Below are 11,713 nucleotides of genomic sequence, written 5' to 3'. Positions count from 1 at the left end.
TGTATGTGTGAGGGAGGGGGAAGAGGAAACAGAGAGAGAGAATGCTAACGCCAAAGGAGGAGGCCATGGACAGGAAAAGGGAGAAAAGGATATGCATCGAGCTAGGGAAATCCCACCCTAATTGCCTGAGCCCTTTGAGCTTCTCGGGTCATGGGACATCTGTCCGTGCTTCCGCTAATGGGGGTGACAATCGTGAGTGGATGAGGTTAGGACACTGCCAGGTACACCCCATTCCTCACTAGTCCAGGTGCTGGCTACCTGGCCCATGCCAGCGTTCCCTTCCGCCGGGGCTTTTGTTGCACCCTCCCCCACATGTGAGCGGCCGGGCGGCAGTGGTGGCCCGGGGGGTTAGGAGAAGGCGAGGTGAGATGTCGCGGTGCTGTGGGCTGCGCGGACCTGAGTGGATAGGTCACACCTCTTTCGGAAAAAAAAAAAAGAAAGAAAGAAAAAGAAAGAAAGAAAGAAAAAAAAAAAACCCAGGCTGGCGACCAAGGTGAACCCAGAACGGTTCCCACCTTAAAATCGGCCCTGCTCGTGACGTCAGGTCGGAAATATACCAAAGCGAGAGCCGGCCAGGAGTCCGGGGAGCGCGGCGGCGCGGCGATTGGGCGGCTGGCCGCTGACGCGCGCTGACGCGCGGAGACTTTAGGTGCATGTTGGCAGCGGCAGCGCGAGCCACATAAACAAAGGCACATTGGCGGCCAGGGCCAGTCCGCCCGGCGGCTCGCGCTAGGCTCCGCGGTCCTGCTCTCCTGCCCAGCCGGCCGCCTTCTCCTGCTCCCTCCCCGCTCCTGGCGACTTGGTTACCTTCGCCCCTTTCGCCCACCCCTCCCAGACCCTGCTACCGGACTCCCAGAGGGAACTACACTTCGGCTGAGTTGAATGAATGAAGAGAGACGCGGAGAACTCCTAAGTGAGTAGGTACAGCCCGTGCAGCTTGAGTTCCTTTATCCTTCTTTCTTCTTTTGCACGTTTCTTCTTTCCACATGTGTGGTACAGGTTTTATCGAAGTGGGCACCAGAGGGTCGGAGTGCGAGTGGGGCCGGAGGATGGGGAATAGGTGCGCGCGGCTGCGGCGGTCATTTGTCCGAACTCCAGCTTTGGCACTAGGGGGGAGTTGGCTCCCCGCAGGCTTCCAGGCTCCTCATTGGTGGACGTGGATGGGAGACTTGCATAGTTTGGGGAGCTGTGGACTTGCCCGGGGGATATGTGCCCAAAGTTTGCTCTTAGAGTGGAATCGATTGTGACCATTGGACAACTAGACTCCCAAGTCCTGTATATACGAGGGGCCTGGACGCTACCCACAAAGTGACAGGGAGAAAGTTCTTCAGTTTATGTGTTGCTTGGGAACTGTGTCACCGCGGCTGGCCTGTGTGCCAGTGTTTCCCGGGTATTATTGAATAAGGGGTGGTGTTGGTGTTGGTAGAGTGTCCTATTACTAAGTTGCCTGAAATTTCTGGTTTTGACACATGCTGTGCTTGTGTATGTGAATACGTCAGAGAGGGAGAGAGAGAGACAGAGAGACAGAGAAGAGAGTAAAGAGTAGGGTTATGGAGCTCTAAGTTACCAGGAGGTTAATATTCAATATGGGCATATAGCTCTCAAAGGCTGTCGGTGTCATTGGTCTCCTTTCTTTAGTTTTTTCTGATTAACCTTCCTCCCCAGGAAGCAAGATAATGGGGGAGGGGGGAGGAGAACAGAAGGAGTGGATGTTTGGCTTTCTTTTTCATTAGTAATAAGAATGCCTATGCTCTAGAATGCCTTCCAAGTGGCAACATCCGAAAATTACTAGGACCCAAGAATGCCTCATTCTGCCGGCAAGTAGGCAGATTGTGGAAGGCTGTATAGGCAAGGTGTTTGGCTTCTATGTTGGGAAGCGCTTCTAACCGTAGTGCCAATACCAGATAAGCAGTGTTTCCCTCCCTCTGCAATTGACCTAAGATGCTCCTGGAAAAAGTAGGGTCTCCACTTCCTACCCCTTGGCCATTAAAGATGTGGAAAGACAAGTTTCCTGGAGAAGTGAATGACTTTCACCTGTATCCTCAATCCCAGTGTTCTGTCAAAAAAAACACTTAGGGAGTCCAGATGCTTCCATTCAGATTGCCTTCAGGGCTGCCCAGGCCTTGCTAGCATTCTGTAACGCATAGGTGTGGAGGGAGAGATTATTTTTTATTTTATTTTTGACTTCTACTTTCTTTACCCCTCCTGAAAGAAAAGCTAGTTTCGCCACAGAAAAATTCAGGAGAAGGTTCCAATGCTATATTTTATTAAACTCTAATTTCTTCTTATTTAGGTCTGAATGAAACTAAAATGGAAACGACACTACCCTCCCACCCCCACCTCTACTCCCACCCCCACCCCCACATCTTAGGGTCCAATTCATTACATCATAAGTATTAAATAAGTATTAAATAATAAACATGAAGTACCTTTGCTCCATCAGAACCTTCTCTCTGCACGGATTTACACAGTGCAATGGGTGGCATTTTGTGTTGTTTACAGTCATCTCCTTTACACATTCATTTTAACTGCTAATTTTGGTAAAGGCTACGCACTAATTTCCAATGAAACAATCAAGGAGGGCATAGAAGGGCTTGCCTGGTGACCCTGCAGACGCCCAACTGAATCTGTCGGGAAAGTCACTCTGAAGCTTCCTGTGTCTGTATTTCAGGGAGGAGATCCAACAGGCTGGACTCCCCATTGCTTTTCTAAAAATCTTGGAAACTTTGTCCTTCGTTGAATTACGACACTGTCCACCTTTAATTTCCTCGAAAACGCCTGTAATTCGGCTGAAGGTTAGTGCAACTTCATTTCTTTCTTTCCCTCCTCCGAGTTCCCTGAACATCAAGAAACAGGGCAATACAATCTTCCCCAGCAAACTCTGTAACTTAAGGTTTTCCCAGCCCATCATCATCATCATCGGGAACAACATTCTCATTGTGCCATTCAACCTCATTTCTAGAATGAGCTTGCTGAACCCGAGCTTCAGAGGAAAGGCTCATATGAGCGGGACTATCTGTGTGAGGGGGTGAAGGGGGAGGCGTTTGAAATATCCGGGAATAGAGACCCTCAAAAGCTTTCTAGCTCTGGGTCTTCCTTGGCCCAACCGTTCCATGCCCTGCACTGTTTGACCCCGCAGCATTCGCGCTCTCCGCCCTTCCTCTCGCGTCCCTACATGCTTTCTGACCGCCGCGGGCTGCCGGTGTAGCTCCAGGTGTACCCGAGCCCGGGAGAAAGTGTTCAGTTGACCAGGCTGAGTGTATATTACCCTGTTTCATTTCCAGCCATGCCTTGTGTTCAGGCGCAGTATGGGTCCTCGCCTCAAGGAGCCAGCCCCGCTTCTCAGAGCTACAGTTACCACTCTTCGGGAGAATACAGCTCCGATTTCTTAACTCCAGAGTTTGTCAAGTTTAGCATGGACCTCACCAACACTGAAATCACTGCCACCACTTCTCTCCCCAGCTTCAGTACCTTTATGGACAACTACAGCACAGGCTACGACGTCAAGCCACCTTGCTTGTACCAAATGCCCCTGTCCGGACAGCAGTCCTCCATTAAGGTAGAAGACATTCAGATGCACAACTACCAGCAACACAGCCACCTGCCCCCCCAGTCCGAGGAGATGATGCCGCACTCCGGGTCGGTTTACTACAAGCCCTCCTCGCCCCCGACGCCCACCACCCCGGGCTTCCAAGTGCAGCACAGCCCCATGTGGGACGACCCAGGCTCTCTCCACAACTTCCATCAGAACTACGTGGCCACCACGCACATGATCGAGCAGAGGAAAACGCCCGTCTCTCGCCTCTCCCTCTTCTCATTTAAGCAATCGCCTCCCGGCACCCCCGTGTCTAGCTGCCAGATGCGCTTCGACGGGCCCCTGCACGTTCCTATGAACCCGGAGCAGGCGGGCAGCCACCACGTGGTGGACGGGCAGACCTTCGCTGTGCCCAACCCCATCCGAAAGCCCGCGTCCATGGGCTTCCCAGGCCTGCAGATCGGCCACGCGTCGCAGCTGCTGGACACGCAGGTGCCCTCGCCGCCGTCGCGGGGCTCCCCCTCCAACGAGGGGCTGTGCGCCGTGTGCGGCGACAACGCGGCCTGCCAACACTATGGCGTGCGCACCTGTGAGGGCTGCAAAGGTTTCTTTAAGGTGAGCGAGGACCGGCACCGAGGAGGCAGGTAGGGGCCCCCTAGAGCCGGGAGCCTCAGAGTGCGCGCTCCGCCTTGGTGCAGGCAGCCCAGTCCTAGTTCGTCCATTTCCCGGGGTCCGCGGAGGCTGCCCTGCGGCCGCCCGCGGCCTGTGGCGGAGGCCTCTGAGTGCTTGAGAAAGGGAAGTAGCTAGACCGGGAGACCTGGGGTCGCATCCCCCCGCACGCAGCCAACCCCGGCAGGCCCCAGCCCGAAGTTGCAGGAGCCTGAGTTGGAAGAGGGTCATTTGCATGTGCTAGGAGCTGTCTTCTCTGTTCAGATTGAAATTGGTTAGGACAGAGAACCGTGTCTGAGCTAACCAAGTGGAACAGAATTCCCTATGGTCAAATTAAGTGATCTCTTTATTTCGCCATCCTGATTGAATAATCTTATCATTTTAAATAGAGAAGGTCTCCAAGGAATGTAAATAATATGAATGCCCACGGATTTGTATTTACTGAGCGTCTCCTTCTCCTTCTCTTGGCATATAAAACACAGCAAGGAGCAGCAAGGTTAGCTCAAATGTTAACGCTATCAATTTTCTCCTGTTAAATGCCCTGGGGGAGGAAAACGAAAAGAAAGAGAAAGAAAAGAAAAGGGGGAAAAAAAATAAAAAGGAGTTGTGTGTATGTGTTTGTTTGTGGGGAGGAGTGTAGATCCCAGCCGTTCAGAAATTGTTCCTGGATTTCCTGGGTTGCTGGATTTTCAAAAGAAAAAAAAATCTGTCTATATTGTCTCCTTTTGCAGCGCACGGTACAAAAAAACGCAAAATACGTGTGTTTAGCAAATAAAAACTGCCCAGTGGACAAGCGGCGCCGGAATCGCTGTCAGTACTGCCGATTTCAGAAGTGCCTGGCTGTTGGGATGGTCAAAGAAGGTAGGTCGGGACAAGCAGCCCACTCCCCCGTCTGCGCCCGCGGGAAACTGCCGCTCCTATCCCAGTCCCATTTTCCACTTCCCAGCGCCGTGCCCCCCCTCCCCACCCCATCCACGTCCGGCCTCGCTGACCCCGCAGCTGCCTGGCTTGCCCATCCTGCCCTGGAGAAATCAGCCAGGCCCTTCTCGCCTTCAACTATATGACCCATTTGGAAGAAGACATAAAACAACCCCACTTTTTTTTTTTTTTTTTTTTTAATGCTTCTCGTCAGTGAAGGCTTTACAAGCAGTGGGACCTTGCGCAGCCCGGCCGGCGCCCTGTGGCTGCGGCCTTCCCCGCCCCCCCCCCCCCCCGGGAGGGGCCCAGGCGGCAGCTGGGTCCCGCTAGGGGGAGCGACGCTAACCCATTTATTCCTTTGCAGTGGTTCGCACGGACAGTTTAAAAGGCCGGAGAGGTCGTTTGCCCTCGAAACCGAAGAGCCCACAGGAGCCCTCTCCCCCCTCGCCCCCGGTGAGTCTGATCAGTGCCCTCGTCAGGGCCCATGTCGACTCCAACCCGGCTATGACCAGCCTGGACTATTCCAGGGTAAGAAGCTGGCGGGGGTAGCATGTGGACAAACAGACAGATGGGCAGGACCCCTTCCCACACCCACCACTAACCCCCAGATTCAAGCAAGGCTGTGGCTTTACAGCTCTGAGCAGAGCCACAGGAGACAGACAGAGCGACAAACAAACCATGTTGCTGGGGCTGTAGACAAGAGGACAGACAGAGAAAAGAAGGCCACAGTGATCACATCTCTAGGAGCCCTCCTTCTCACTGCCATCATACATACATACACTCGCACACTAATGCCCAAAACAGAGGCTGTGCAAAATGCCCCCCACTTGGATTTTATCCCCAATGTTCCATACAGATGCTTTAATCCTCATCCTCTATGGCACTGTGAGGGTGGGGGACGCCTGCTTGGGGGTCGGGAAAGGGAAAGAGAAAGGTACAAGGAATGGCAATAGGGTGGGGAATCAAGTGGTCGGATTCCTTTTTTACCCCAGCTGTAAGAAATGTGTGGACTTTAATTGGAGGAAGTATGTTGGGCAAACCGAGAAGCCACTGCAATTTTATTAAGATTTGCAAAGGGCGTCTCTGCTCGAGACCCACTCTGGGACTGGCATGAATACTAACGTGTCAATTGTTTTGTGGAGATAAGAGTGAACGTTTCTCAGAGCTGGATGGCACTGTATTTAGTCTGTATGGAAATGGTAATTTACATATTTAAAGCGGCGACCTCATAGCACCATCCCTAATTGAATTAATTGCCCCGGAACATCTAATTTCCTTACTGGTCAGAGAGAGGTTTAATTGTTATAAAAACCTGGCTCCCCTACTAGAAGCGGGGTTAGCAATTTCACGGGTTATATATTTTAGAGAACCTCATTAAGTGCTTTTTAAAATGAAATTCCAGTTCCAGGCGAACCCTGACTATCAGATGAGTGGAGATGACACCCAGCATATCCAGCAGTTCTATGATCTCCTGACTGGCTCCATGGAGATCATCAGGGGCTGGGCTGAGAAGATCCCAGGCTTCGCTGACCTGCCCAAAGCCGACCAAGACCTGCTTTTTGAATCAGCTTTTTTAGAACTGTTTGTGCTTCGATTAGCGTACAGGTAATGGAGGAGGCAATCCAGGGAGGCTGGGAAAGGAGGAAGAGAGTAATCAAGAAGGGAAAGAAAGAGGAAAAGGGAAATAAAAGGGGGAAAGAGAAAAGGACAGATGAGGAAAATGGAAGAGGGAAAGAAGAAGGAAAAGATAGTAGACAAAGGAAGAGAAGGGAAGGAGTGAGCCTTGGATGAATGGAATGGAAGTGGGATAGGGGGCGTTCTTGATTGTTATGAAATTAAACCCTTTCAAGGTCTACTGGTCTACATTTTATTAACTCTTCCGTAATTAGGTACCTCTTAAATCCCTCATTTATTGCTCTTCAAGTAATTAGTTGTTTAGCTTTTCTCTCTCTCTTTTTCTCCCCTCTCTCTCTTTGGTATTAATTGCAGGTCCAACCCAGTGGAGGGTAAACTCATCTTTTGCAATGGGGTGGTCTTGCACAGGTTGCAATGCGTTCGTGGCTTTGGGGAATGGATTGATTCCATTGTTGAATTCTCCTCCAACTTGCAGAATATGAACATCGACATTTCTGCCTTCTCCTGCATTGCTGCCCTGGCTATGGTCACAGGTCAGTACCTCAAGTTCAGGGCACATCTCCAAAACTGCCCAGCAGGATTTGTCCCGGTTTTCCCTTTCCACTGATCCTCCCTGCTCCTGCCAGCTAGCTAACTTGCTTTGTGTGTTCCTCTTTTGTTTCTGATTGTGTTTTCTGCAGAGAGACACGGGCTCAAGGAACCCAAGAGAGTGGAAGAACTGCAAAACAAGATTGTAAATTGTCTCAAAGACCATGTGACTTTCAATAATGGGGGGTTGAACCGCCCCAACTATTTGTCCAAACTGTTGGGGAAGCTCCCAGAACTCCGTACTCTTTGCACACAGGGGCTACAGCGTATTTTCTACCTGAAACTAGAAGACTTGGTACCACCGCCAGCAATAATTGACAAACTTTTCCTGGACACTTTACCTTTCTAAGACCTCCTCCCATGCACTTCAAAGGAACTGGAAAGAAACCTGAAACTATCCAGAGGGGGCAAGTCACAAGGCAGAGATATCCCCAGGAGCTGCCACAGCTCTAGTTGGCCCCTACCCCCTCCATAAAACCCCAGTCCCTTGATCCCTAAAGAAAAAAACAAAAACAAAACAAAACAACAAAAACTGTTGCTATTTCCTAACCTGCAGGCAGAACCTGAAAGGGCATTTTGGCTCCGGGGCATCCTGGATTTAGAACACGGACTACACACAATACAGTGGTATAAACTTTTTATTATCAGTTTAAAAATCAGTTTATTGTTCAGAAGAAAGATTCCTAATGTATGATGGGAAATGTTTGGCCATGTTTGGTTGTCGCAGTTAAGACAAATGTAATACACACACACACACTCACACTCACACTCACTCACACATTGTAAGGGGACCCACAAGTATTGCCCTTTAAAAGACTTCAAAGTTTTCTGCTGTAAAGAAAGCTGTAATATATAGTAAAACTAAATGTTGCGTGGGTGGCATGAGTTGAAGAAGGGAAAGGCTTGTAAATTTACCCAATGCAGTTTGGCTTTTTAAATTATTTTGTGCCTATTTATGAATACATATTACAAATTCTAAAAGATAAGTGTGTTTGCAAAAAAAAGAAAAAAGAAAAAAAGAACTACACAAAAAAGGGACAAGCATGTTGATTCTAGGTTGAAAATGTTATAGGCACTTGCTATTTCAGTAATGTCTATATTATATAAATAGTATTTCAGACACTATGTAGTCTGTTAGATTTTATAAAGATTGGTAGTTATCTGAGCTTAAACATTTTCTCAATTGTAAAATAGGTGGGCACAAGTATTACACATCCGAAAATCCTGGCAAAAGGGACACATAGTGTTTGTAACACCGTCCAACATTCCTTGTTTGTAAGTGTTGTATGTACCGTTGATGTTGATAAAAGAAAGTTTATATCTTGATTATTTTGTTGTCTAAAGCTAAACAAAACTTGCATGCAGCAGCTTTTGACTGTTTCCAGAGTGCTTATAATATACATAACTCCCTGGAAATTACTGAGCACTTTGAATTTTTTTTTGTTTTTTTTTTAATGTCTAAAATTGTCAGTTAATATATTATTTTATGTTTGAGTAAGAATTTTAATATTGCCATATCCTGTAGTATTTTTCTTTGTATATTTCCAGTATGGCACATGATATGAGTCACTGCCTTTTTTTCTATGGTGTATGACAGTTAGAGACGCTGATTTTTTTTTTCTGATAAATTCTTTCTTTGAGAAAGACAATTTTAATGTTTACAACAATAAACTATGTAAATGAACAGAATTTTGTCTTCTTTCTGGATCAGGAAAAAATGATGACTAAACAGCAATATACAATAGAGTTGGAGATTGATTTAGGATAGGTCACTTATTCAACATTTGAGTTTCAAACAGACAGCTTAGATCTATTCCAGCAAAAGAACCTGGGGAATTGAACTAATTATCCAGAAGATTCAGTACAATATATTTCCTCAACCAGAATTTTTGAGTGTGGCAACTTGCATTTATCAGAATCAATTGAGAATATCTTAACTCTTTCATTAATTTTGCTAGTAATTGCATCTTTCAGAAGAGAAGTTTAGGAGACGAGATAGCTTTTGAACTTTTGCAAGTTTCGAAGTCCTGTCAAGTTTTTGTCTTGCAGAATGTTTAGGGAGTCTCTCTAAGACTCAGGAAGTTAATATGGATTTGAAGTGTGTTGTACATCATCTCTGATTTTTCCAATTCCTCTACTTATTACTGTTGCAAAGGGTCTTGGAAGAAGGGCCAAGCATTTCGGGTCCTTTGGGCCTTGGGTCGGTGGTCTTGGCATACAGCAGATCTCAGTAGAGGAGTTTCTTACAACTTTTTGTTGTCCTCCTTCAGTGGATAGTGATGAAGTACACTTTGCACTTTTAGTATAATATCTCCTTCTTTAAAGTTTTTCAGATAAATCATAAAATCGCCATTTGTCAGATCCTGGGTCTGGTACAAGTAAGTTATACCATAGCCTCCAGGATTCCACCCAGAACCAACTTTTAGCAAAGAAAGCAACTAACGGTGTAGATGCCAGCTTAAGGTCTGAGCTTCCTTCTGCTCAACGTCCTGGTCCTTGGGCAGTCGAAGTCCTGCCTGATTCGCTTCAGGTCCGCGGTGAATTCGTAGCGCAAGATGGGTGGGGACCATCTTTTTCGCCGATCCTAGTGAGTTACAGATGGCTTCCGGAGCACGGAAATGTAGAGTGTTACCGTTTTTTAAAAGGCAAAGGTAGAAATTACCAGTCAATTGCCATGAGAGTTCTTAGGTTGTTGTTTTTACTTTGCTTCCCTTCCCCCTCCTTTTTTTAAAGACAGGTTTTGCTTGTGGGAGAAAAAGAGAGAAGGCAGGTTCGGTGATAATTTAAGGTTATTTTAACCAGATACGTTTCTCTGCAGGTAACTCTGAGGGGCAAAAGTGGGTGGTCACAAAAGGGATTAAATAATAAACAAAATATCCAATTTCCTGGCTTTCTTGAAAAGATGGGGCTTGCCATTTCCTTTTATTTTCACAACTTCTGTCCAACCAAAGCCTCACACTAATAAGCAGAGAGAAAGAGAAAGCCCTTTAGAAATGCTGGGAGTCTGCAGAGCCGTCAGGGCTCATCTCCCAGGTGCCTCCAGCCCCGAGACAATTACATTCCGAGTCAGAATCCCCGAGAGTTGAACCCAGAAACGAACTCTTTTGAGGGTTCTCCCTTAAGGAAGCGGCTGCGCATCACCCGAGGCCAATGAGGTGTTAGGTCGTGCGCGCCTCCGGAGAATTTGGGGTGGAAGGAGGGAGGGAGGACTCTTCTAAGCCAGCGTGCAGATTGCACCGGCTCCTCATACATTCAGTTGTAACTTCTAAATTGCAAAGTGGCCAGTGCTTTTTCTGCTTCACAGTTACCGAGTCAATTTCCAACTGCGGGCTGCGCGCCGGGTTGTATGAGCAAAGAACCTCGCAAGCATCTCTCCTGAATCTTCCGAGATCCGCGCAGTTGAGGACTTATTCTGCCCTAGTCTTTCTATGAGTAAAGCCCACGAAAAGCAACAGACACGCTTCATTGCAAAATCCAGACGTTGCATGGGACTTATTTAGAAAAAGATTAAAACTTTATAATGAAGGCTTCATATCACTCTCATCTTCCCACGTCCTCTTAAGTTATCGTGTATCATTCCAGCTATGGAAAATACATAATCATTGTTCTGAGGATATGACCATACCCTTCTCAGCACTGAAAGGTCTAATTTTAAGTCTTCACGGTGTCTAGACTCACTTTGGGTGGTTGCTTAGAACGCCCTGACTTTATGAAGAGATGCCCTTAATTCAAAGCACAGGTGAGCATAGCTACTGCCTGCTACTTGGTGGGTTATGCTTCTCCGCCGTCCAGGAGACCTCCGCAGTCTCTCTGGGTGTTCAGGCGACCCTTGCTCGGATCTTTGGCTAGGGGGTGTGGTGGGGGGGGAAGGGAAGAGAGACAGAGAGAGAGGGAGAGAGACAAAGACAGAGAGAAGTGAGAGGAGAGGCAAGTTTGCATTTCTGGTTCTGTCAAGAGATATGCCTGACCCAGGAAGGTGATAGCACCCTGCAGTGACAGCAGCACCCAATGACCTTATCATGTGTATTTCCTTTGGGTGCACGACTCCGTCCCTAGAGAGTTTGGATGCCCGCTCCACTAAAAATATCAATCACAAGTCTTAAGGGACACTGGTTCTCAGCGTGCAAGGGGCCCGACCAGGAGAAACACATATTCTTGCCAACTTAAGAATGTCACTTGAAGGTTCAATTTCACTTTGCCTTGAGACTTCTTGGCTTTGTCGGTGTCAGTGAATCTACACGAATACCCAATTATCTAATTATATTTTAAACCTAGGAGTCGGCAGTGAATGCTTCCAAGATATGAACAGGTCTGCGAGGAAAAAGTTGTATTTCATGGTAGTATTTTGATCACGGAGTTTTCCAGGAC

At 47.8% G+C, this 11,713-nt stretch overlaps 1 protein-coding gene across 4 annotated transcripts; it reads left to right on the top strand.

Moving 5' to 3' along the window:
- Positions 1–567: 567 nt before the first annotated feature.
- On the top strand, positions 568–9,001 carry NR4A2 (nuclear receptor subfamily 4 group A member 2). 4 transcript variants are annotated; one of them, XM_087860835.1, is made up of 8 exons: positions 568–917; positions 2,672–2,795; positions 3,285–4,150; positions 4,936–5,065; positions 5,487–5,575; positions 6,525–6,727; positions 7,112–7,290; positions 7,438–9,001. In XM_087860835.1, the coding sequence occupies exons 3-8, from the start codon at positions 3,287–3,289 to the stop codon at positions 7,692–7,694; spliced, it is 1,722 nt and encodes a 573-aa protein (XP_087716961.1). In that variant the 5' UTR covers positions 568–917; positions 2,672–2,795; positions 3,285–3,286; the 3' UTR covers positions 7,695–9,001. The 4 variants fall into 4 exon arrangements, with proteins under 4 accessions (XP_087716961.1, XP_087716964.1, XP_045637666.1 ...); XM_087860838.1 differs by having other exon boundaries at positions 572–917; positions 3,463–4,150; positions 5,487–5,650; XM_045781710.2 differs by having other exon boundaries at positions 573–913; positions 5,487–5,650.
- The last annotated feature ends 2,712 nt before the right edge of the window (positions 9,002–11,713 follow it).

This window comes from Ursus americanus, chromosome 1 (assembly GCF_024610735.1).
Source record: "Ursus americanus isolate L20-20 chromosome 1, mUrsAme1.1.p, whole genome shotgun sequence".
NCBI classification, from domain to species: Eukaryota; Metazoa; Chordata; class Mammalia; order Carnivora; family Ursidae; genus Ursus; species Ursus americanus.
This window is presented reverse-complemented; position numbering and strand designations above follow the sequence as displayed.